The 26,631-nt window shown below is 41.6% G+C and overlaps 1 protein-coding gene across 2 annotated transcripts in view; it reads right to left on the reverse strand.

Annotated features, from left to right (window-relative positions):
• XDH (xanthine dehydrogenase) overlaps nucleotides 1–26,058 on the reverse strand; it is a 35,886-nt gene extending 9,828 nt beyond the window's left edge. Inside the window, exons 1-25 of one of the 2 annotated variants that reach the window (XM_032443286.2) lie at nucleotides 25,987–26,058; nucleotides 20,245–20,302; nucleotides 18,962–19,058; nucleotides 18,539–18,647; nucleotides 17,442–17,568; nucleotides 16,580–16,641; nucleotides 15,288–15,356; nucleotides 14,813–14,878; nucleotides 14,294–14,380; nucleotides 13,603–13,744; nucleotides 12,944–13,036; nucleotides 12,054–12,205; nucleotides 11,191–11,284; nucleotides 10,227–10,336; nucleotides 7,794–7,978; nucleotides 7,324–7,498; nucleotides 7,073–7,162; nucleotides 6,468–6,637; nucleotides 5,349–5,472; nucleotides 4,814–4,933; nucleotides 3,738–3,834; nucleotides 3,216–3,340; nucleotides 2,749–2,882; nucleotides 883–970; nucleotides 248–334 (exon numbers count right to left, since the gene is read on the reverse strand). In XM_032443286.2, the coding sequence (XP_032299177.2) occupies nucleotides 248–334; nucleotides 883–970; nucleotides 2,749–2,882; nucleotides 3,216–3,340; nucleotides 3,738–3,834; nucleotides 4,814–4,933; nucleotides 5,349–5,472; nucleotides 6,468–6,637; nucleotides 7,073–7,162; nucleotides 7,324–7,498; nucleotides 7,794–7,978; nucleotides 10,227–10,336; nucleotides 11,191–11,284; nucleotides 12,054–12,205; nucleotides 12,944–13,036; nucleotides 13,603–13,744; nucleotides 14,294–14,380; nucleotides 14,813–14,878; nucleotides 15,288–15,356; nucleotides 16,580–16,641; nucleotides 17,442–17,568; nucleotides 18,539–18,647; nucleotides 18,962–19,058; nucleotides 20,245–20,302; nucleotides 25,987–26,043 (2,718 nt within the window). In that variant the 5' untranslated portion in view covers nucleotides 26,044–26,058. Of the gene's footprint in view, nucleotides 1–247; nucleotides 335–882; nucleotides 971–2,748; nucleotides 2,883–3,215; nucleotides 3,341–3,737; nucleotides 3,835–4,813; nucleotides 4,934–5,348; nucleotides 5,473–6,467; nucleotides 6,638–7,072; nucleotides 7,163–7,323; nucleotides 7,499–7,793; nucleotides 7,979–10,226; nucleotides 10,337–11,190; nucleotides 11,285–12,053; nucleotides 12,206–12,943; nucleotides 13,037–13,602; nucleotides 13,745–14,293; nucleotides 14,381–14,812; nucleotides 14,879–15,287; nucleotides 15,357–16,579; nucleotides 16,642–17,441; nucleotides 17,569–18,538; nucleotides 18,648–18,961; nucleotides 19,059–20,244; nucleotides 20,303–25,435; nucleotides 25,715–25,986 lie in introns of those variants that run through there. The other variant, XM_015856737.3, reaches the window with a different exon arrangement.
• Between the last annotated feature and the right edge of the window lie 573 nt (nucleotides 26,059–26,631).

Genomic DNA, 26,631 nt, shown 5'->3' on the forward strand with positions numbered 1-26,631 from the left:
AAAGCAAATATTCTTGACCTTTTTGACTTAGACAAGTTATTAAAGCATCAGTATCAACTACGTGGCACATGCCAGGGCAGGCCAGTGGACTGAGAAAGCAGTTGTAGAAGGTAAAAACACTGAGAATTGTTTCCAGTCACATCAGAGAGCATGATGTTAAAGCATTGTTGTAGACATAGGTTCTAAGTCAGAGCAAAAGGTTATGCAGGGAAACATACTTTCTGCCTAGTAATCCTATTTTACTTACCCCGTGAGAGAGGTCTGTAGAGTTGCCCCCATTGCAGTAGTATGACACTTCCAAACTCTTGACTTTCCCATTCTTCATGAAACCAACCTGTCAAGAGAGTTTCCTCAGTAATGTTTTTCCTACAAAATGTTGTTTCCTATTTTCCTTCAAAAACTGAATAGACCTCTTGAAGAGAAAAAGTTGACTGTCTTCTGCTGTAGCACAGGATAAGCATACATAGTAAATGGGGATGCTTCCCAGAAAGGTGTCCGTACATCTTAACCTTGACCCAGAAAACTCTTCTAAAATGGATGCTGACTGTTTATCACAGTCACACTTTCCTTTTGACTTGCTTTAAAAAATGAAAGCAGTTGGATTGAAAAGGGCACAGCAGAAAGGAGGTCAATGAAATTATTATAATGCTGTAAACAGACAACTGAGATCAAAGTGACCCAACTCAGAAAGACTTCTACAGGAAGTAGAACTGAGTAAGCCAAAAGATCTTTAATGGGGCAAAACCCAGCCAAACATTTGCAGCAGGGGATATCAGCAATGAAACAACCAGAGCAGCAACTTTATCACTATATCTTACTACCCACTGACATTTCAAATGACAACACTAAGACACCATGCATTCATTTTGTAAGTGTGCATACCTTGTACCTCCCCAGGAAAGGATGTCTCCCACCACTTATCAGCATGTCCTCATCTCGATCCAACATGCACCTTACGGGTCGGCCAGTTCTGTTAAAGGATACAATTTTCAGGCAAATCCTGATCTGTACAATACAGTTCTTACAGAAACATATTCATCTTGTGTGCCCCAGTGGCGCAAGTGGTAGGAATGCCGCGTTGCAACACTGGAGGCCCTGGGATCAAATCCTCCTGTGGCACAAGTGGTCGAAGTGTCGCTCTGCTACACAGGAGGCTCGAATCCCGGAGGTTGGACTCGATGATCTCTAAGGTCCCTTCCAACCTGCACGAGACTATGATACTATGATACTATGATCTTTTCAGTGCTTTTCTAGAGAGGCAAATGTTGCGTGAGTTAGGGATAACTTGCCTGGATTATATATCTTTCTCTCTCAAAGAAAAAAGGGTTAGATTGAGGAGAGAAGAGAGATTCAAAGACAGACCTTTAGGGTTGGGACCTGCAGTTGAAAACACTTGTGGAGGCTCCTATATGAATAAGGGGGGATAGTTTCATACAGAGAGAGATACTAAAAGGTGAGAAATGACTTCATAATGGCAAGGGGGCGTGGTTTTAAACTAAGACAGGGGAGGTTTAGGTTGGATATTAGGAGTAAGTTGTTCACCCAGAGGGTGGTGACGCACTGGAACAGGTTGCCCAAGGAGGCTGTGGATGCCCCATCCCTGCAGGCATTCAAGGCCAGGCTGGATGTGACTCTGGGCAGCCTGGGCTGGTGGTTGGTGACCCTGCACACAGCAGGGGGTTGGAACTGGGTGATCACTGTGGTCCTTTTCAACCCAGGCCATTCTATAGTTCTATGAAATCACTGTTTTCTATATTCCCTCTTAAGGCACTCTCTTGGCTTTTCTAGGGAAAACTGCATATGAGTCATGTAATAATGCTAAGCACTAACTAGCCTTCAGTTTGACCTTGCAGCCTGTGTCGCTTATTTGTTATCCAAGGAGGATGGGAGGAACTCTTCATTTTCTAGCAATCCTGCTTTCCCCATGCCTCACTTCACACTGTAAAAATGTCAAGGGAACATCATAGATATGATTCTATAGGCTCTAAGATATAGAACAGCGGTGGTTTGACTGAGAGATTTTTTTAAAAAATACAATGTGTATTACTGGCTGTTTAATAAAAGGAGAAGGTTTGCTCAGAACATGAAAAACAAAGCTGCTTTAAGTACAAGAGCTTCATTCTGGCTATGCTCTCCCAGAGGTATTCAGTGCACAAATGCCATTTCAGAGGTCATATTTGCTGGCAACTACAAAAAGCTGCACAGTTAAAGATGCCCCATATCAAAACTCCAGAAGTACACTTACAATCCGCGCTTCAGAAATGGCTCTTTCCCTGGTCTTTTAGGATTTGCAAAGCAATAGGTTCTGTTCAGTGACCTCCCCTTCCCCCAGGAAAAAAATCCCAAAAGCAGAGTTTATATAGGAGCTGAGAAATGGTGTTGTATGGTTGACACAGCAGGGAGTTGAGCAGAAAAGAGGGTCTCATATCTGTGCCTTACAAAATAACACAAGCATAGATAGAAGCCCTTTCAAAACTCAACGCTAAGTGAAAAAGATGAGTAGAGATTCAAGTTTCCAGAGTAGTAAAAGAACAGAAGACTGCCTTTCCTGTGAAAAACTGGCATTCCTGCATATCTCAGGCCCTTTAAGCAGGTTTCTCTTCCAGCTAAGAGCCCCTTAAACATCCCTGTTAGGAAATCCCAAGCTTGTTACAAGCTGCTCTAGGGCAAACGTTGCCCAAAAATAGGCAGTCTGAACCAGGTGAATTCTGAAAGCAAAAAAGCCCAAATTCCCACCCTGAAACTTACTTGAAGGCTGCCACAGCCACTACAGTGGTCAGGATAGTATTTCTAGTCTCTTTTCCTCCGAATCCTCCACCCATTCTTTTCACTCGGACCACAATGCGATTAGATGGGACTCCCAGTGCAGTAGCAGTAAACTCCTAAAGAAAAACAGAACAGCAGAAGTGATGTATGGAACTGTCCAATCCACACCACCTCCCTTTTTAACGTGTTGTTCAAAAGCCAGACTTATGGTCCTGAAGTCACCCTCTGTAATCCCCAGTTTAAGAGATGTGCTGCCAACAGAAATATCAGTCAGCTGGAATCAGATTCATGACACTAATTTAATGGGACTTTAAAAATTAGCCATAGGTATGGGATTTATTATTATTATTAAGCATAAGGTAGGTTAGGACCAACTGCAAAACAACCATTCATCTAGTCTAAAACTGATGCTCAAAAGTCTTTTGGATTTGAAGTCAAAGAGACCCTACCTGTGTCTTGGTTAAGTTTTGGGTTGACACAAAGAGTTCCATCTCACCATCTTCCCCCTTGGGCACAGCCAAAGTACAGTGAGTTTCCAGATAGAAATGCTCCTGTCCACCAAGGTACATCTCTCCTAGAAAATTGAAAGAAGGGTCCCATAGAGTGTCATAAGATGCTTATCACCATTCTCTTATCTGCACACCACCAGCCTTTTTAATTGTTAAACATGAAATATTTGTGTTGCGCAGCACCCAACAACCTTAGCTCTAAAACTGACTATTCCATTTTGATGTTAAAAAAACAAACAATCAAACAAACATTTCAAAAACAATCCTGCACTCCATGCCATTGAGCCAGTATCACCTAAGATAGTAACCCTGCCTGTGGCAGGGGTTTGGAACTTGATGGTCCTTAAGGTCCCTTCCAACCCAAGTCATTCTGTGATTCTGTTTAGTGTTTGATGCCTTCCAGACTATCTTGATAACACTGAGATAAGGATATCCTATTTTAGAAGAAATGTTTATTCTCACCTTCCAAAATGTGATCAGACTCTTCAAATCCTTTCTTCACATCTCCCTTTTTAATCCTCTTTATGGGTTTAATGAAGGATTGTTTCTCAATAGCTTCCTGGGAAACAACACCACCGTGAAACTTTTGTGGAGACAGGGTGAAAGCAAAGCTTCCTCTGACTGATGTAGAAATGTTTAAGATAATGCACAAATTGCTGTATGCTAACTATGGCAACAGGCAACTTATTTTACATCATGGATCCAGAAGCTCAAGGGCCGTAGCCAAAAGAGCTATGACTTCTGTCTTGTGTTTAACTATAGTCCATGGCCCAAACGGCAGTACAGAAGGAAAGGAGACAGGAGAAAACTATATTCCCGCATGGAGTGAGAACTCCTGCAGAAATAGTCCAAACACAATCTTTCCTGTGGAAATTTTAATGACTGCAATGCACTGTTGCCAAAAGTGCACATTTCCATCATGAAAACAAAACACAACAGTGATAAAACTGCAACAACAACAACAAAAAACAACCCATTTTTGGCCCCGCTCTCTTCTTTGTAGGTTGAATAAGCAGATACAAGATACAGAAAAAGTTCTATCACATGGTTTGAAAATGAACTACTCATGCAAACAAATCAAAACCTCTGCTCATAGATGACTGTATGTCTGTGCTGGACAACGCAGAGATTCTTTGAGTCAAATCCACATTACAAAACAGATGGCATGAAAAACTGAACTTTATAAAAATGAATTAATTCTAACTTCCCCCCAGTAGTTCTAATTTCTCCCTAATGAGAATGGCTTTGTCCAATTTTCTCTCATTTCTGGATGTGAATGCTGTATTAGATATAACTAGCTTTTACTCGCACAGGCAAATCTTGTCAATAAGTGCTCTGGTTAAAGAAAAAAAGGCATGAAATGATCGCAAATTGTTGAAGTGTTTCTTCAGTTTTGAGAAGGTCCTTTCAAGGACTGCTGCATCCCCATCACAAAGACAAATGCAACACATGGCTAAATAACTATGTGTGAATGGCGAAGTTCACTAGGAATCAGAGCACTGAGAGCTAATTGAGGAAGCAGACCTGAGCCAACGTACCTGAATTGTGACTATAGGTTTGAGCTCCTCGTATTTAATCTTCACAGCTTTAGCAGCTCTCCTGGAATGTTCCTGTGTGTCTGCAATGACTGCGCCAATGATGTGACCAACACAGGTGACCTGCAGGCCAGATTTGGACCCACCACCAGTTAGTGCGTATACATGCAGTAACTGCAAGGCTCATGTTAATTCTCTTCAAGTCTTCCTCTTTTTTTTCTTCTGTTTGGTCTACATAAAGCCAACTCTGAATAGCATAAGGAATAAATGAGTAGCTAGAGTAGGGTTTTTTTTTATGTCTGAGGAGTTGTCTGAATGGAATACAGCGACGATTACTCATAACTCCACAAGGAAAACTGATCACAGATAAAGGAGAGGTGCATGGAGCAGGCCTTACTGCATTTGGCACATAGTTATCTACTGACTCCAGTGCAGCCAGGATTTGTCTCTGTGTACGGCAGAGGACTTCATGGGACAATATAAAGTGCTCTTATCTCCTAGGCAGCATGTTTGGAAAGGGCTATTTTTAGGAACATACCACATCCTCAGCAAAGACAGTCTCATCATTCGCGATGCCAGTGATGTTACTGCCAGGAACATCCTTAGCAGAGACAAAACACACAAACCCAGGGACACTCTGGGCTTCAGATGCATCTACAGAACTAAGGAAAGAAAGCAGGAGAAGCAGAGTTATTATTCCTCATTTTTCTTTCTGTGAGTGCTCATGAGACACCGATATGAGTCACTTTCCAACACTTCTGTGGTAATGCCTCAGAAAGAATCCTCTGATTGATTCTCTTAACAATACAGGGGCAGATAATTTCTAACTTATATTTGGTATTCAAAGCCTGATTCAGGCAAAGAGGAAATTTTCAAAGCCAGTATTTTGACCAATAGAATCACAGATTGAGGCGCTTCTGTTACTTCTGTCACCTATCCTCTACACAATGACACAAGCATAGCTAGAAATGTCAGTGTGCAATGCAGGTGCAAGAGAACATGCACGGCAACCTCTAGAAAATATTGCACACTGTGGTAATAGGCGTAGATAGGATGCTTTCTTTATGGCCTCACCTGTACTGGTAATAGAAACGATGCTTATACACTTGTGGCACTCATCAGTGACCACATTGCAATATCTGAGATTTAATAATGATGATGGAACATTTTTTGTCACAAGCTGGAAGTCAGCTACTACATCAGTGCACCAATGACCACTGTATGCTGCCCATCCCGTGTCTGACCACTGTGGGAAACCACTGGGCAGGGAGCCTTAAGTGGGCAGGAAGTATTGCCTAAGGAACAAACAACACATCGCAGGGCTATCAAGGGCAGTGTGAGGCAATGTGATGCATTAATTCTGCATGTTTGAATATGAGATGGGGCAAGAATGCTGCCTAGGGACAAGGGCTTTGGGTTCCAAAACAGCCAAGTCAGTTAATTCCCTCAGATTTCCCCTCATACTGACTTACAAGGCAGCTGTAACATTCACATCTCACCTTCATGCGAGACACCTCCACACACAACAGTGTGCAATGAACTAGAGTTCCCACCAGTGAAAGAAGCTTTCCCTCATCCCCAGCTTATCATGTCAGTGTTTTCTAGGCCACTGGGAGCTAAATGTTTGCAACACATGAAACTCAGAAGCAACACTTACAGGATTTTAGCATGGGCTTTGGTGCTGGTCACCAGTGTGAGATACAGCTCATTCTCATAGTGTGGGATGTCATCACAGTAAACAGCCTCCCCGCACGCTTGTTTTGCTGCTGAAACGTGCACCAAAGGCCGGCCCACCGTATCTTCCACTAACTGCCCCCTGGGCACTTCCTAGAGCAAAACACACTGCTGACTTCATTGCTGCTAGTGCAGGGGACAGAAGCACCAAGGGGAGAGTAAAAGGCAAGGTGAGACATCCTAGCAGGACATGTAAGGGGACAGGGTCTCAGTCCTTAGGGAAAGGAAGATAAATAGGATGGAGCAGGTACACAAGGAATAGCAGAGAAGGAAGTGAAAGGGATTCAGCTCACATAAACTTTCAAGTTCTGCAGCTAGCTGTTCTCAGTGCTAAAAGAGGAAAGAACCTGTGCTGGGCAGTGACAGAAAAGAGCGCTATATCCTAAAGAAAGGAAGGGATAGAGACCCAGTTCAAATCCTTAGCAACAGTGTTATGGAAGTTCATCTACTGTTTATACTCGGAATAAACAAGAAAAGAAGCACTGCATGAGCTAAAGAAAAGCCTGGATAACGTGTACAGCTACTTACTTGGAAGAGCTGGGTGCTTGCAATGGGATCTTTGTGAAACAGCTCCGTAGCACTGATGTAGTTTGGGGGGATAGGTTCACACACATTGTTCTGCCAGAGAATATTAAAGACAATTATCTTCCCAGTCAGTCCCTTTCTCATATTCCCCGGTAGCCAACCTGCCTGAATTTCAGCTCTTCCCCATGCTTTCCACACTAGACAGCACAAACAAGCTCACTCTTCCCCAACCTGCCTTCCCTAGTAACACTCACAGGGCCATTCTGTTGCTTGCTCAGCTTCTGAAGGACGGTCAGATAGAATTTGAAGAAGAAGCTGAGTGTGAGCGTGCGTCGGAATTCCACCATCCCACCAGGTGCAGAAGGAGACAGGTCCATCTCACCTGCCAGCAAGCGGCAGGCATCCTGCAGCAGCTTCTCATTCCAGTCTCTGTAAGGGAACACAGGTGACACTCAGCCTTTCCTCAGCCCTATCACCAGGACAGATTTCCAACAGACAAGCTCATTCAGCAAAGAAATGGCTCACTGAGAGCCCAACACAGATGTTGGAGTGCAAAGAGTACTGGAAGAAGGAAGGCATCACACAACATACAGACTGCTGCAGAAGCATAGCAGCATTTCTTCCCTTTTCTCCTTCTGGGTACCATTAGAGAGAATGATTCAGGGTATTTGAACTGCTCCTGTTAGTGCTGTTCCCCTGGTCAGCCTTGCAGAAAAATTCCTACCTGCCAGTGAGCTCTTGGCAAGTTTTTAGTGCCAGGATGGTTGTAGGAGCCATTCCACCATAGCTTAGTTTGACCTCCTGCACTCGGCTGGTGCCATGTTGGAACAGGACTCTCATTCCACAAGTCACAATAGCAATGTCATCCTCCCTACGGTAAGCCTGCTTGAAAGCTGAGAAGTATTCACCCTAGGAAACAGAAAAATATTTATTTATTCCCTGTGTTGGCATGTTTTGGAGCATGGAAATGGACAAGCTGTTAACCTATCCCTATATAGATGAGCTATTTCAGGGAACTGTATCAGGTGGATTCATCTTGCAGTGATATATTTGTTCAGGCAGTGTTATATATCATATAGGTTGAAAAAGACCTTCATGTCCAAAATTCACACGATCTTAAGATTAAGCTTAATGTATTACACTGGTGGTTATTACCCAAGATAGGGGTGTTTGTGAAATGGGTTTTGGCAGACCTGCATACAGTTTTCCCACACCATGAGGAAAACAACCAAGTCAGATCTTTTTTACATAAACAATCTCACTATTACTCTGCAACCCCTTTCTCCCAGGCTGCCAAGTTGGAGTTCATAGGCAATATTGCAAGTTGGAAACCTAATCAGTAAAAATCAAATCCCTTCACACCTTCCCTTCTTGCTCTATTGGAAGTCCTTGAACCTTACAGGAACTGAAATCAATAACTACAACTGTTCCATTAATTATCTCTACCATCAGAAGTGGACAGCTCTATCGTTGGCAGTGAGAGCAGTTTCACGAGGAGCTTGTTTTATGTATTGAGATCTTGTTACTGGAGATATAACTGAAGCGTGCATTTCATTTCCTAAATCCAAGTAATTGGTGGGTAACCAGCAGATAATGGCAGATGAGCATCAGTAGTATTGTCCCAATTAGCTTTCAAAGACAAGAGAAACAGTCACTTCTCTTACAGCACACCTCAGAAATTTCCAATAAGATCATAGTGAGGAGCGTAAAAATTACCTCCACTTCTCACAAGACACTACCAGAGTGAAAAATGGCCTAGAGGAAGATGTATGTGAGGAGAAGGATGAAGGATATGAAAATCTAATGGTCACTAAGTGAGAAAAAATGCAAATGCTGTATATAAAGTTTGTGAACCTTATCTGGAACACAGGGGACATTTTTATGGCCTAGAAGTGAAAGAAGATAAAGGGCACGTCCCATTCCAGTAATGCTGTGTTATACATTAACTGATGCATCTGTTGCATCAGCTCCTGAAGACTTTATTGTGTGCCAGCACCGTGAGGCGTTTCTTGGAGAACTTTACTCTCCCTGGTTTCACGTTTGTCAGCAAAGACCAACCAAGAAAGCATAAAATCCACAGTTCAAAAGTTGTACTAGTTTTTCAGATGGATGAGCTGCACATAACCAATCGACCTCACACCACTGCCCTGCTGCTAAACATTTATTTGTTTTGGGAAACTGCCATACAACTTCAGCATGAATGGAGGAATGTGGCATTTTCCATCAACTCCCTCAAAAGTGTTTCTCATTTTGAGAAAAATCAATGCTTCTTGTAGTTGCCACGGAACAGTTATTCAGAAATACATGTAAAAATGTCACAAAGAAAATACCTATGTTCTCTTAGTTAGAACCAACAAAGTTGCTGACTATTCTCTCTTTAATTAATCTATTCTTTTTAATCTATTTCCTAATGTGATGGCATTTCAGGTAAACTGATGTTTTCCAGTTACAAAATAAATGTGCTACCACGCTGTGAATCCTTGAATCATATGGCTTGTAGTCTAAAGCTCTAAAAAGGTAAATACCCTCACACCAGCAGATTACAGTCTGACATTTATCTGCCCTGAAGAGAAAAAGGGGTTTTACTTCATAGACACTGTCATGCAGTTAAAGAGGAGCACTCTATTTGAAGCTGCAAGTCTCATTGCCAAACTGCCACAATAAACGGTCCTTCTGATTTCAGTCTTGCAAGTCAAGGATCCTGAAGCTCAACTTGCCTCTTATCCCCATATTCTTCCCCATTTCAGTTCACAGAAACAAAACAGGAACCTCAGAACTATAAACATCACATCAGGAATTGCTAACATCTCTGCTGTACTATTTCACAAACAGAATTTAGACCTCTGGGAACATCACATTGGTACCTTTCACCATTACTGAATGTGCTCAAAAGCCCTATATAATAAATATAATAAAGTGAAGTTTTTATTTCTTGTGCCATAAAAAAATTGGGCTTGCTAGAGAGCTCAGTTTCTCTTGCTTGCTAGAAAGAATATGTTGCTATATTTTTCCAGTACATTATTTGCCTGCTGATACAATTGGGACTACATAAGCATTTGGAAACCAGTCTTCAAGGAAAAATGCCTAACAGTGAATCTAACATTCAGGTAATGGTAATTTGACTATGTAGATGCTGAAGGCTTTTCTAAAAGCTTACCTCCTTGCTGTAAGGTATCTCAACAGAGAGTAGTACTTCCTCAGGCTTAACTATAGTTTTTCTGTATCCAGTGAAAAACTTCTCATCCATCGTGACAGTCCTCTTGCCCTCTGTAGAGTAAGGAGAGATCAATGGTGAATGAGTATCTCAGACAAAGAATGAAAAGGATATATGTGATAGAATCCTTAGTATGCACAAATCATTCTTGATATATTCAGTTTTCATTTTCCACTCATTTCATTTTTCACTGTTCCATCAAATCAGGATTTCCTCAGCTTTACTTTGATCATTACGTATATCTAAACTGTCATAGATTACATATCTGTACATATCTGCATAAGAACTGATGAAAGAGATCTCTCAAAGTCCTCTTTTCTTCATCTAATTAAAGCTGAGACTCTGAATTAGTTTCTAATATTTCAATGCAATTCCCCTTTTCCCCTTTTCACAGCCTGCATTCAAATGTGTTACATAAGAAACCACTGAGAAGACAGACTACTGAAAAATAACCTATTTGAAGAAAAAATTCTTCCTAAGAGCAAATACAAATTGAAACATTTAGTTTTCTTCACAGGAGGAGAAAAAAAACAACAAAATTCAGCCTTTACTTCAAAACTGCACAATAATCAAAGCATGGCAGTGACAAAAATATTTTTACAACTTTTTTTGTTTTTTTTCTTGTGAACAGACAATGTCAACCAGTTCTTTACAGTTTCTGTAAGCGTGTGCACTGTGCCAGATTTATTCTGGCATAGAAGTTCAAAATTCTTTGGGAAGTCAGTCTTTGGTCTATCCCAAAGACTTGAGCATCAGAAAGGGAAAAGGCCCCCAAAAGTCAAGCTAAGAATATTCTATGCATTGCTGATGTGCTCTTTCAAGTTTTGATCTGACTTAATAATCCATAGGAAAGGACCAATGACTATTCCATCTACCTCAGTGCCATGAAGAAATGTAAGTATCTTACCCACTGATATCAGAGTCAGTTTACTTCCACTTGCCATTAGCACAGGATTTAAGTCAGAGATTGGGCTCGCAGTCATTATGTTCCCACCAAGAGCCTAAAGGGATAATAAATAAAATAGAAAAATATTAAAACTTCTCAACATCTAACAATAACACCTTGCAATCCTATATTATCCCATGCAGAATGCACCAAGGATTAGCGGCACTTGAGTTTGCTTTGATATGCTCTTTCTGCTTACTCAGCAAATCTAGGCTGTTAATGAATTAGGGATATATAAATATAATATCCACAAAAACAGCTGTTGCCTCATTGATACAAACATTTGTTTGACAATTTTAGCAGTAGTCTTTGGGTAATGCATCAAAACTACTTTATGCTCAAGCCACATATTCCCAGTGCTGTCAAAATTCAATTGGTGTAGATGCAATTATGGAAAGACCCACAGAGAAACTTTTCAGTAACATTCAGAAAACAAAATGTTTCAACAGCAGCACAAATACATGGTCCAATATATTGTAAAATTATATCTAGTTAAAATAAAAGCAGGTTGGCTTTGCAGACAGTAAGAGTTCCATTGAAAGGGAACTTCAAAGATGAAGCCCAACAGCCTGATCTCTTCAGGGCTAACCAAAAGGTAAAGCATATTAATAAGAGAATTTTCCAAATCCCTCTTGACCATTGGCACCCTTGGGGCACCAAGTGCATCAACCGAAAGCCTGTTCCAGCATTTCACCACTCACTCACACAGTAAATAAATTTCTCCTTGTACAAGGAGCACGAGGCACACCAGTGCTGGATAAGGTAGGCCATCTCCTCAGACTAAGCTCTCAGTTCCCAGCCCCCAGTTCTCTTCAGTCACTTACTGCAACGTTCCTGATCTGTGGCCCTGCAAACCACCGCAGCTGTTCGAGGGCAGCCTGGAAAATCTCAGTTTTGTAAGAGGGAAGCTCTGCCACCGCTTTTCTCAGCACCTCTTCTACTGAGCTTAAAGTACAGGCAGCACCAAAGGTGATCCCTGCAGACCAATGAGAAGTGTTATTTTTCTTCTCCCACAAGTCTACATACAGCAGGAGAGTTGTGACCATGTCTACAAAGCTTAGATGCCACTGGATTTAATTAGGCAGTAAGGATTCGGGGAAGGCGCTCAGTCACAGTGGAGTATTCTGTAATACAATGCATGTAGACATGACATCCCAGAACAAAATTCACCTTAAAATCATGGTGATACTGCTTCTTACATGACAGTCTACCAGCATCCACTTCCCTCACTGTAGCATGGCCACATTCACTACACCATCTTCATTACCTCTAATTTGTAAGTTTTCCCTGCTTACATCACAAAGGTAAATGCTTCACTTAGTCACCTGGACTGTCAAATCCAAAGTGTTTCCCACAGATGCTAGTTTAAAAATCTTAATAAAGATTGAAATTCATTATCAAGCCAAACAATATACTTACATCACCATACACACTGAGAGAGAATCATAGTCACCAACATTGGAAAAGACCTCCAAGATCATCTGCTCCAACAATTTGCCTACCAGCAATATTTCCCCACTAAACTATGACCCTTAGTACATCTCCATCTATACATTAATATATCTTCCAGTGAAAATTCTTTCTTAAACTATTTATACATGTCTCTCACTTGATCACCTGAATGGGAGATGCATGAACAGAAATAGATAACAGTCTTTTTTTTGTACTGGACTTCCCACCCCCTTAGCAGGCATCGTCTCCCCCTTTTCCTCACCCGTTTCAGTGCGCTGAACAGTATTCATTTCAGGGATCCACGCTGGTGCTAGTATCACTGGATACAACATGTTCTTTAACCTCATCTCAATACCTGAAAGAAAAGCAAGACTCCTTCAGTTGTGCTTATGTGACAGAGAGACTGTCGCCCATTGAAAAGGCAGCAGGCCCGTAAACGAGTCAGTTCATTGACCATCTAACATACAGATCATGTACAGTCATAAAGACTCCAAACTAAAATCTGCTCCCCACTAATACCAGAATATTCACAGGGCAGTTTTAAGCTATTTAGTACCCGTGTGACCTGGCTATTGCTGTACATAATCCTTAGGGAAAGAAAAATTAATACAATGAGACCACACTGAGGAATTGTCTCCTGAAATGCTTAGAATAATAGATTCACTCAGCATGTTTTAATGCTCTTTCACACCTTTCATGTTTGCAGAGCTATACACGCTGGGGGAAAACACACAAGATCTCAAGGCATGAGAGTTTACTTCCTGGAAATATTTCAGACTGTGGATTTCACAACTGAATTGCTTTCAGTAAAAAGGTAAGTCATATCATGTCACTCCTACGTCTCAAAACCCCACAGAACAACAACAACAAAAAAAGACAGTAATCTACTTTTGTTCTTTTTGGACTAGCTTTTCTTCTTACCCACTTCTGTGTTCCCTACAACAAGCTTGGCATTGGGATATTGGGATTTGAGTGCCACCAGCTCCTGGAGAGTTGCAGGCTGAATCCACATCACACGTTCACCTTTGAAACACACCTGCTTCTGCTCCTTGTTTCTCTGAGTCTGCAGAAAGGGAATGCAGAAGGAGTTCAGGCCCTACATGAAGCCAAGAATCCTGCCAAGTGACTGATGGGCACCCATGGCATCCACATGTGGCTGGCAGTTCACCATCCTCAGGAAGTTATCTAGTTCAGACATACATTCAGTTATTTCCTATAATTCTTCTCTTTCTGCACTGTAAATGGATCTCAGACAGCTGTTTTTACAGCAGAGATATACATATGAGCTAGTAAAGTAAAATCCACGTCAGTAGCTGTTCCCTCTCTGGATAGTGGCCAAAAAGGAAGGCAACCCAAGAGCAGATACACACGGTGACAATACAAAGTGCAGCCAGTTGGGGCACATTCTTAGCCTGCATAACACTTAAGCCATCCTGACTGGCAAGGGTCTTTTATAAAGAGGGAAGTATTTATGTCCATGCTGCTTCATTGCAACATCAGCCATCTTTGGAGCTACTATTCCATCAGGACATTGAGCACTGGCAACATTCAAACCCTGTGTGGAAAAATGAAGCCAGTGAACCACATACTATCACTTTTTAAAGTAAATTACCATTAACTCTGGTGGGAAGATTGGTTCCTGCGTAGGGTCCAGTGGCTGGAACTCGGAAGAATCAAACAGGCTGGAGGACATCATTGTCTGAAAGAGAAAATGCAAATAGCTGGAGGAGAAGCAGAAGAGAAAGCTATACACATATGTCTTTAACTCATTTCTTTCTTCAGTCCAATGCCTCTTACTGTTTCATGGAGCAAACAACGACAAACAGTGAAAAGATACAATCTAATCCAGTGTCCCAGGTTTTCCAAATCAGACTTTTTCTGATCATCATGTCAGGCCAGAAACCTGAACACACTCACAGGTTTCTGCCAATCAAAAGTGTCATCACATTCACGTTAGTGTGCTAAATGACAAAGGTACATTTTAGGAGGTGAGAGGGGCATGAAAGCTAAATTAGTTCAAACTCCTTTGCATACATTCAGATGAAAAGCACTGGGCTTTGGAACAGAGTAGAGCAAAGTTAGATTCACAAACACTCAGAATAGAGGATAAAATAGTTGAGGAGTACCCTACCACGTTCTCTTTTTCATTCATGCAGCAGCCTGGGCCATTGGCTTTTCCTCCACAGCAACCCCCATTCTGAAGAAGAAACAAACATACCTCAGCTTGACTGGGCCAAACTAGAAAACTCAGACTTACACAGGATATATTAATTCCCTCTTACCAAACTTCGGGTCCCTCAAATTTTCAGTAACATGCTTTCTTTAATAATTTTGATAAAATAACACCAAGCAGTCGTTAATTGCTGGAATATTCCACACAGATCTGGATGTTTCCTAACAAGGAATCCACAAGAATTTCTTGGAATCTTCAGAATGTTTCGTTATAGTCTCTCCTTCCTAAGTTCAGTTTATACTTCTATTATGTCATGCTCTAATTCCTTCTCTTCAATCTCTACCATTTGTACCTCAACTGTTACATAAAATGTGATCAGCTCTATCAGTACTACATTGCAAACTGAGGTTATGGCTGTTGAAGTTCAGCTTACCATGCTGTTTTCTCCTTTACTAAGACAGCATCCAGTGCCATTGGCTACTCTGCCACAGCAGTTCGAGTCCTGTGGGGACAAAAAACTGTTCTGAGAAAAAGGGCCATGTTCCCAGAAAATGAAGCAGAATTTATTCCCTTCTGAGAGAGTTCCCTCTCCCCACTTCCCTCCTGACATCTCTCTTCCAAGCTGGAATCACAGTTAGCCCGATATTGCTTAGCATGGAAGCCAGGTAATCATAGCTGTGATCCTTATTCCACATCTCTGATAATTCCTTTTTTAGTTTCTGCTATACTTTACTAGAGACAAGAGAATCAGTATGGCACACAGTACCCAGGTGTTGGTGAGCTATGATAAAATGGCATAACACTGTCTACTGTTTTGTTCCCTACTCTTTGTTTTGAGTACTCACTGGTGGTCATGCTTCTATGGATCTACCACACCTCCAAGATCATCTTGCTGCACAATAACAATCTGCTCATCAGCTCATATTTTGCATGTGAAACAAAGACTACCTCTGACTCCGCTGATTGCTTTGTATTTTTTTACCATGAACTTTGTATCTCATTCTATTCACCAGTCTTAGGGTTATAAAGTCTTCCTGAAATTGCTCAGAATCTCTCTGCAACCTCCACCCAAACTAACTTGGCATCATCAGTGAACTTATCTTCTTAGACCACTGTGCTCTCTTTTTCCAAGCTTATTCAGGGATATTTCAACAGCTTTATTTCCACAGCAAGCTGGGACTTCATAGCAGCCCCATTCCATCAGTGACCTTCTTCCATTGCAAAAACACACCACCTCCTACCTGCCATTTCCTGCCTTTTCACCAGTTTCTCATCAGCACACTGAGCTTACCCCATGGCTGCTTATTCTCTTTAAAAGCCCTTGGTGAGACACTGCTGAAATCCAAGTAAACTATATCAACTGCACTTACAAACCACTTCTAATGAAACTCACTGCTGCTTGCTTTCTCTTGTTGACTGTATTTTTGGATAATGAAATGGCATTAACAGGTTGCATTCTAAACTGTCTTTACTTTTGATATTTAACAGCAGCATAGCTTCACGAGTGGCTAATTATCTTACAAAAACTCTTTACTCCTAACTAGAGTGAGTAAATGATTTTGGCTTTTCAATGCATAAACACATACAAAGGGTTCAAAAGTCGAAGCTGGGTTGCAGCACGTGTATTATTTTCCTCTAACCCATTTCTGTTCATGCTGTATGTCAATAAAAGAGAAAGCCAGTCACTCTTCCAGAATGTTTTTAACATTGTCTTAAGCCACTTACTACAGCAAAAGTCCTGTATCCCTCCAGAATGGGTCTGTATCCTGTACACCGACACAAGTTCCCTGTGTAACCAAGAGACAAAGAATAAAAATTAGCATCATTTAGCTAAATAATAATTCTGTTAGAAAATTATGCTGTCCTTCACTGTAGCTTGTCAAATCTAGATTAGGATAACAAAAATACTGGGAGGAAGAACGTTGTTCCAAAATTATTTATGAAATCTTAATATCCTTTTTCACCAAAGCCTTCAAGTGAAATTAATTTAGAAAGAAATATTCTGCCCTATTCAGTATCCATTTATCTCAATTGTGCAAGTCTAATCAGCAAATCAACTCTCTAGTGCCTCCTGAATTGCAACGAGATTGCTTTCCTTTGCATCTGACTTCCTCTCAGGCTGCAGCCAGAGGCCTCATAACAGCTCTAACCTCAGAAGCAAGAGCACCCTCTCAGATAATTTCAACACTTGGATTCTGCCCTACTCCACCATGTCTTAGTCCTGGCATCTGTCCCAGATGCTGTCACTCTGCATGCTCTTGTGCCCAAGATGAATTGCCCCATCAAAAGATGTGGAGGCTCTTGTAAGCCCTGGAAGCACTAACAACATAATTTGTCTTGTTAAGAGCAGTAAAGACCTGATCAGAGAATGAGACCATTATCACTGCTTCAGGGCAACAAAGAGTTTCTGTGGGATTTTCATAGGCCATTTTTGTTCACTTTATATCACCTGATAAGTCTCCCAATGGAAAAACTTAAAATCCCCGTCTGTCTTTAATGAAATATATCAAACAAAGTTGTACTCCTGTCTTACTTAGGAAAACAGGAAAATAGCATAGGTTGCACCTTCACACAATGTGGGTATTACCTTGGAAAGCGTCTTCTATGTCCTCCATTTTGGGTTTGGGTTTGTTTCGAAGCAAAGTGTACATGGACATAACAATGCCTGGAGTGCAGAAGCCACATTGGGACCCATGACTTTTTGCAATTCTCTCCTGAAAAGTAACAGCAACCATCAGCTCGTGATGTCAAAGTGACTTCACGGTTGTGCTGATTTCTTTTTCTGCAACATTTCTATTTAAAAAACAGAAAAAATCTCATCACAAGAGCTGAAACAACCAGCAAATATTCTTCAATAAGATGTGTCGTATAGTCTGTGAAGAAGACTTCAAAAGAGAGAGCATACTGAAAAGCTTGCATCAAGGCGTCAGACTCCCAGAGTACTTGAAAATAACCAGAAGCCTCCAATAAGACAGGAGCTCTTCAGATCTGCCATGCTAGAAAGGTACCTGTACAGACCTGAGTCTGAATTTCAAAGCTTAGCTGGTTAGAGTTGTCAGAGGAGGTAGGGGAAGTAGCAAGCAAAGGTCAGATGAGCTGTCATTCATACATGCATGCCTGTCTTATTTTTCTCCTTGTTGTTTACTCTCTCAGATTGATGTTGGCAGAAGTTCTACCCACTGTACAGACTGAAGCGAATTAGTTTCCTGTAAAGGAGCGTATTTGCAGCAGTGCTGAAGTCCAGTTCCGTACAAAGTGCAATACAACACTTTGTCGGAGGAGCAAGTCCTCACATTCCAGTCACTCCTTCCTACCACTTTGGATTCCTAGCTACACAAGAGGAGAAACCAAGGTCATCCTTGGAAGGCCATAACAGAGCCATAACCTAACTCAGATTTCTTGGCTTTTCAGCTGTCAGCTTTCAGTATACAGGTTTCCAGCACAATGTCATTTTTCCTAGTTTCTGATGCAGGATGGGGCCCCACAGCCCCAGAACAAAACTGTTAACATTTTGGCCAAGATAACACCAGTTAACTTACTGGCATTCTAGCCATTCCTGCAAATACATGCAGAAAAATCTCTTTCTTTTAGCATTATAATGAAGGTCTCAATACTCTAGAATATCTTCAAACGTAAAACAAACATGTGAATACAGGATTCAAGTTAATGGTGTTAATAGCTTACCTGGGCTGGATGCAACCTGGACTTTGTGTTTCCTATGCCTTCGACGGTAGTTACAGCTACATGATGCAGAGCACAGATAGGGAAGAGGCAAGCATTGGCAGTATGGTGGCTAAAATGATAAATTAAGGCCTTTTCATTCAACAGTGCTGCTCAGCAGAGGAAAAGGTGAACCAGGAGGGCTGGAAAGTACTCAGAACCCATGGCAGCAGACACAGCAGGTGAGCTTCAATAGATACAATGCATGCATTGCAAGTCAAATCCTACAGCACCTACTCAGACAAGGTTCTTAACAACTTCACTTGAATTTTAAACTGATTATGCACAAGAGGATTTGACCTAAAAAGTTAAATGCCATCACTGCATGTTAAGCTACAGAACATTTTGCTTCACCCTATGTTGAAGGGTTCAGATTGCAAAGGATACAGGATTTTCTTCTGGAAGGGATCATACTTGGATATCATAACAGTGCAAGCGCCACATCCACCTTCCCCACAGCCCAGTTTGGTTCCACATAGGCCCACTGAGAGTACAGGAATCAAGGAAAACATGAAGAACATTGGCAAAAGCCCTCTTCAGCAGTTGTCAATCAAGTCTTAGCAACAATTTCTTGCTGGAAACAAAGCACTCATATTTTTCCTTCTTAATAAATTAACTTAATACAGGCAAGGTCTCATGTAATCTTAGAGATCAACATCCCAGAACATTTTCGAGATTCCCAGTTATCTCCTTTGAAGCTATTTGCATTCATTGTTAATAACTTTAGGCATAAAAGGTCTAGAAGTGAGAAGCATACATTGGCACAAAAGACCAATACAACACAAAGCCACTATTTTCCCTCTTGACCTTGATCAACCCAAGATACAGACAGACAAAATAGGGCTGCTATAGCTCTCCTTGTAATCCCAAGGAGATGAATGATTTATATCTTTGTACCTATCTCAAATTCCAGACAACTAAAACACAGAAGCAAAGATGAAATAAGTATGCACAGTTCTTTTGAAGGAGTACACCATACAGACATGAAGGATCTGTAATATGTCCACTCCCAGATAGTTGAGACAAAATCTCATTAAGCATGAAGTGACACAACTTACTGAACTAGATCTAGTAGAGGCAGCCTGGTCATCACAGTGATGTCTGCCCAGCTCCTGAAGCAAATCTGACTCACATATCACCAGCTTCACGCAGGAATCAAACATGACCTTTTGCATCCAGAAATACACCCACAGTATGCAACAGAAACTCTTGCCTCTAAGTGTACACCTATGGATCATTCTAACCTTGCCTATGATAAGCACATCATAGGATAATCAAATTATTGGTTATTATTTGTCCAGTAACATCCAAATTACTGAACAAAACAGACAGCAGCTCAAGTAGCTCTAATGTTTTGGACAGAAAATTTTTAACAATATTCATGAAACAGAGCTAAATTTCCTTCAATTATACAGTCATCCCTATATTTTTATCTGCAATATTCTAATAGCAATTCTGAGATCTCCGTTTGTAGTATTAATAACTAATTCCAAGTTTGTGTGAAGTATATGATTTAAATTTTTCTGTTCTCTAATCTCAGAATATTTGCTGTAATCTTTCCCAGCAAGAAATAACACCAGACCATGAGGAGCACCACTCTATCCAGTACAGTAAACAATGATGAAATGCCACAGGCAAAGATTTCTGTCCTTTCTTATGACATTGGATACGTTTTCTTCTAAGATAGGTCAGCAGAGTTGTTTCTGGGTCCACATCTTTTTCCACCACCTGCAAGAAGGAAAAGGTACTTTTACAGACAGAAAACTTTATAACACTGACACAAGTGAACAAGTTTGGTCTTTCTGCAGCCTCACCAAGAATAGCAACCAGAATAATTGGTGAGCAGAGAAAGAATGAATTGTTTTGGACTCGAGTGTTGAGTTCTTGACATCTCCACAACATGCCTATCATCATTGGAAAGAGACTCTGCAGAACCAACCAGTAGAAACCATAACAGGACTAACAGTGCTACAGGTGAAATAGCAAATACCACCCCTGATAATGTGAAATCAACCGGTGTTACACTGGTAACTATCCTAAATGCAGGAATGTAAAATTATAATACAACAGATTTTCAGCCAGCTCCATCCATTAGCGAGAAAAATATTAGCAGTTCACGATTAGATATAAAATTAGATTTTACTTGGACCTCTACCCCATGGCCAGAAGCCAAAGTCTGCTCTTGCCTCCAAATGGCAGCAAAGCTTGTCTTCCTCTTTTATTGTTATTAATAGCGTGTCAGGTGCCAGAACATAATCATGTATTCTTGGCTCTTAAACTGTGCAAATCCTAAGAAAAATAGTTACTGCTTTTTAAGCTAAATCTCATGTTGGCAAAGACATTACACATAAATTAACCTTTCCTGGTTTTGAAGGGCAAATCAATACAGAGGCCACTTGTGTAAGCCATTTTTCTTGCTGATAAAACACCTTCACACCCTCTGTACTGCTTCCCTTTAATGCCTTTGACACATGACAGGGTTATTCTCAAGAGACAAGGTTCATACGTCCTATTTGAGTCCACATTTTTACAACCATCAGATAAAGTCTGCTGCTACAGAACACAAGTGTTAGGGGTTTATTTTTGGTTGGTATTTGTCTTCCTTAAGAAAAAATAATCTTACTCCTGCACTGGGGATAATCTACAAGGAAACAGAGTCCATTCTTCAAGCTCAGGGATGTCTCACTCTAAACCATCCAGCACTCATGTTGCTTCTATTCAAAGCAGGGTGATCCCCATTCCCATCTCTCTGGTACATACAGTAAGAGTATGTATTTGTCCTGCTCTTGGCTATGGACTTAGAGTAAGCACATAGGCCCTTCTGCAGTAGTCTGTTAAGCAGGCAAAGAAAACTCCAAAAGAAAAGCTGTGGCTACTGGTTTCCCAGGGATAACAGGCCTTTCATAGGCCTTTCAGAGATCAAGAGCCTTCCCCAGCAACTCACATCCCTACCATCAGCTGAGCATCTTCCCCAGGGCTCCATAATGACATAGCAAATCTCTTTCCAACAAGTACCCAAGATAGCCAGGCATGGTGAAAAAGCTTCAGAACAGTCTTCCGGATGGTTAAAGGATATTATACTATCCTATGGTTAGTTCTAATAAATACATCTCAAATGTTTATTGAAAGTTTCCAAAAGCACTGCATTACGTACTCCAAACGAGCAATAGAAGGTTTTGGCCAAATGGCTCCTTGTCAGGAAGGTTTCAATAAGAAACTGAATAAGCCTAAGTCTTCATTCAGCAAATCACTTCACCACTCAGCCACACACACTTCTAGTAAAGTACTTAAGTAATTGCTAAGTCCCATCAGAGCCAAATCTTTGCCCAACTTTATAAAAAAGTGGCTTCCACTATGCAGAAAAACATCACAATAATCCACACTCATATCCCATTCCAACTAAGAGCCCAGTTTTATGCCTCAGCCAGCTCACATCCTTCCACTGGAGCTGGCAGAGACTTGGGATCAGAGAGAGTTCAGGTGTAAGAGTTCAGAGGACGTTCAGGATTAGACTAAATCTCACACATGAGAGCATGGAGCAATTTCTTTGCACTCACACTCCTGCTGGGGCAATGTTTCTTTGTGGGTGTCTCTCGTAGATCACACAGTAAGACTTTATACTTCTCCTGACTTTTTGTTCATTGCCATTGATGCAAGTTCTGTCCTTCAGCATGTCGTTTCTCCAGCGGTTTGTTACACTCTCCTGCTGTGATTTGTTCTTAAAATATTTTAAAACCTGATGGGTGAGGACAGCAGACTCTCTCGTCTGATGCCCAGAACAATATGATTCATAGCTCAGTATCTAATCCATCAAGACAGTTCTTGCTCACCTCCCTCAGTGTCCCTGTGCAGAAGGAAGCTGAATTATACCCATTGTCTTCAGCAAGATTAGGACCAGCTTGTTTGGATCCTGCTATTAAAGAAAGATTTCTTCTTTGCTAAGCTGCTGGTTTGCTCTGTTATTGTTGCCTTTTGAACCAAACCCCACCTTAGCAAAACAAATCATACTGAGGGCTGCATCTTGACAGATCTGAAATTGTGGATGTTGCTGCATACGGCAGCTTAAATTTTAATCAAATGCCAATTTGTTTAACGTTAGGAAATCTTCAAGAGGGCACTGATATCCAAATGACCTCTAATAAACTCACACTGCATTGCTGTGTTTGCACTATACGCCTATTTTCTACTCCACACTCTTGCATTCTGTAGATTTTTCCAGAGAGGTGTTGAGCTCATCTCCCCATGATTTCATGTACAAAATTTGGATATCAGTAAACAGTTCTCATTTGAAAGTGTCTCAGTCCCACCAGATGAGGGGGGATGCACAGAGAGGCAGCTGAGCTTCCTGTCCTCTGCTCCTTCCCTATGGAGATCTAAGGACACACAGCAACAGAGAACAGCAACAGTTCAGGTCACTTTGTCATTAGAGCATAAAACATCTAAACTAGCCTTCCAATATCAGTAGTTGAGCAAGGTAAGGAAAAGAACAAATAGGAAAAGACTCTGAATTTTCTCAGTTAACCAAAAGCAAGCTAAGCTTTCCATCAGCTACTGCCTGTAAATAAGAAAACAGACTTCTTTCTGAACAGCTTCTCTGTTAGAGGCAAAAACAGAAGGTGAAAGGTTTTAACAGCGGGTCAGGCTGGTCAGCTGTAAAGGTCCCTGAGGACCTTGTAGTCTGTGAACGGGCATTCCTGAAGTCAGTTAGAGGTTTCAAATTCATTTACTAGGGAAAAAGATGAAAGCAGAAATGAATAATCTGAGTATAGCCACGTGATGTGAGTCTACTGGTCATGAGAATGTTTTATTCTGCTTTAAACCAACTCACTGAAAATTGTAATTCACTATTTATGTGAGGTTCAGAGGGTCACAAAGCTCAAAAATCCCAAATTTTGGCTGGTTCCAGCCGCGATCATATGTACAAAGGCTTTGGAAGAGCTTTAATGTGGATTCCTACAAAGACCTTCACTTAATAGTCAGATTAAAAATACAAATACAGAGCGTGTTTGAACTAAAATTGCATGCAACTTGCATGAGACAGACTTGCCAGTTGAGGAAAACAGTACTGCTGCTATTCATATTATGTACACCTAGAATAACAGAATGACTTGGGTTAAAAGAGACATTCAAGACCATTCACTTCTGACCCCACTCTTCGTGTGCCGTTTTCCATGATATTCCAGGCACCAACTTTGCATTAGCTGTGTGCAGTCATTACTCTCAGTGAAGTAAACAGGTGTTTAAAATAAACAACCCTGAATGTGAAGTATGCTCAGCTGCTCTGAGGAGACTTTTCTTGATATTATATTACAGACCGGGTTAATGTGAAAGTAGAATTAGCTACCATGAAAGTGCCTATCTTATCAACTGCCTCTTATCATGCTGTTTTGTGCCATTACAGAATATCAGCAGCCCATTAACAACGCCAAGCTGCCACAGATTCATAAAACAGGGACCTTTCCCACTGGCCATGCTATCACACTCTTTCCAGCAAACTGAATAGAGCACACAGTTAGGAATCAGATGGAGACATACCCTGACTTGCTACCTGTTGTTTCTGCATCATCCCCCATGGACTTCCCACCACCTCTTTCATTACAAAATCTCTGTTGACACAATTGGATAGCCAAGTTAAGTTCAGTTCTTCCACTCGGACTTGCACTTGCTGGAGGTGTAGCTCAAGCCACTTTGGCAGCACAACAAAGAAGGGAATGGAAAATGAATGCCACTGGAGGCTGAGGGAGGAGCACAACACAGGCTTGGTAGCACCACTGGTCCCTGCTGTCTCCCTAACCAAGGACTGCCAAGGCCAGGTAACACTGACACATGAGCCATGCTGAACTGTGCAATCAAAGTAAAGAAGTCCCCTTCTTTACAAAAGTTCAGAACCAGGGTTGGCTTCTACATCAGTGTTACATGCAAGACCCCTCCAATGAAACTATAATCCATACTATGCACGCTTCATTCTTCAGCCAGTAGTTGGATACTTAGGGAACTTTAAACATTGAATGCCCCAGTACATTGGAAAGTTCAAATTCCAGTCTATACTGGGACCCATATTCATAACTAAAACACCCCTAATTGTAGCAACAATCTTAGCCCCGTTTACATGTGATTAAATTAGCAGGAAAGATCAACAGAAGCAAAAATGGATAGGAATGCTGTGCCGGTCTGAAGGGAGGTGGGGTACAGCTTTTTAACCAAATAAGAATACTGTGTCACCCCCTACGGGACTGAAAGCTAATTCAGAAAGGTGTCCTGGGAGAAACTGCCCTAAGGTGCCCAGAGGGCAGCCACCTCCTGTAGACACCAGCGCTCCTTTGGTTGCCATCAGTAGGTTATGTGGGTGACTTACAGTGCTTCCCAGAGTGTCAGTCAATGGGGTTTAGATCGAGAAGAGTTTGCCAGCTTCTAAAATGGGAATTGAATGAGTATTTTACTTGCATCTCTTTTAGAAAACAGACATCAGAATTTCTTACTGAGCATAGGAATTACAGGCGTACTCTCATCCCAATTACTTTTTCCAGTTCTGTTGTAATTACTGAAAGTACTTCCATTAGAAATGCCTACACTAAAGCCACTGCACCTTTTGTTTAAAAGTAATTGCCAACAAATTTCAAAGGTAAAATGAAGGTTACAAGGAGATGCTGCTCTCTGAATGATCCTCGAACTAAGGTCAAAGAGGAGAGAAAAACCACTCAGCAAAGCAATAAATAGTCCTCACAACTTGATATCTAAAAGCCACCAAGGTGTTTATGCTGGTCTTAGAAAACTTCTGAGGTAGAAAAGCCAACTAGAAAATAAAAGGTAATCAGGCACAGCCCAGGAGCAAACCAAGCAGAAAGCTGGAATCTTCCTTACCTTTTTGCCATTCACAAAGAAAACAAGCTCATCCCCTGTCTCAGCTGGAGCCATCCTGCACACCTTCCAAAATTCACCCCACAGGTCACCCCTCCAAGAGCAGCCCTAACCCGGCAGGGAAAAGAGCACCAGCAACAGGACAAGCAATGTGAGTCTGTCTCAAGAATGCCTTGAGTTCTACATCAGCACCCTGTGAAACCCCATATTATATAAGGGCCAATGAGGAGGCGTGCCAGCTGCTTTCGGTTGGTGCTTCTGCAGCAGCAGTGACAGAAAAGGAAGGAGCAACGTGGCCCGCCCCTTTATATAGCAATAGATCGGCTCAAATCACAATTCAGCTGCATTGCTTACACACCACACTGCCAAGCTTGCAGGAAGAAGAGAGTGCCACTGCACCAGTGCCAGGAATTCACAGACTTTGGGAATACGGTGCAACCTGCAGGGAGAAGGCAGGGGCTGAGGGGGGATAAAAGTGTTCTCCCAACCTTTTCTTACTGGATATTGACAAGAAAAATAACCATGCTTCCTTTTCTGTGTGCATAGCCACTCACCTGGCATTCAGTGCGCAGTCTATCCTGAAGGCACGTGCCTGCAGAAAAGCTCCTCATACAGGACTTGCCTCATTTTCACAAGTAAGATGTGCAGTCACTTAGTCCCAGCTTCAAACTACACCACAAAATTCCACGGTTCCAAAATGTGACAGAGATTTCCTAACACGGTTCTTAACCCTACCTGCTCCATTCTGATATCAGCGCCCTTGCTTCCCACCTTCAGCACAGCAGCCTTACTTGTTCCATTAACTTCCTGGCTTAAAAACCCTGAGAGATAACTATATCTTCCTGACAGCAACACCTCTGTCCAATTCGCAAGACAACAAAAGCTAATTAAATGGCTATTTTCAGAAGCAGTCTTTCCTTCAGTGCTTTGGGAGCGTGTCAGAGCGAAGACAATATACAGATTATCTCATGTATTCTATCCATCTGCCCCCTGGGGAAGCTATTTTACAGCAAGTGCCAGCCGCTGTCTAAGCACTTAGACGCTCAGTTTGCTGACAGCATAGCTCACAGCAAACCTGTGTTTGACACTGGTTACCTTGACCCATGCTTGCAGTGAACCTGTGCGTAGCTGAAACAGTGCTGACACCTGCTGCCTGGCACCTCCCAGAGCGCAGTGAGGACATTGGAAACGTGGTGCTT

Source organism: Coturnix japonica, chromosome 3, assembly GCF_054131305.1.
Source record: "Coturnix japonica strain WE chromosome 3, WE-NBRP24, whole genome shotgun sequence".
NCBI classification, from domain to species: Eukaryota; Metazoa; Chordata; class Aves; order Galliformes; family Phasianidae; genus Coturnix; species Coturnix japonica.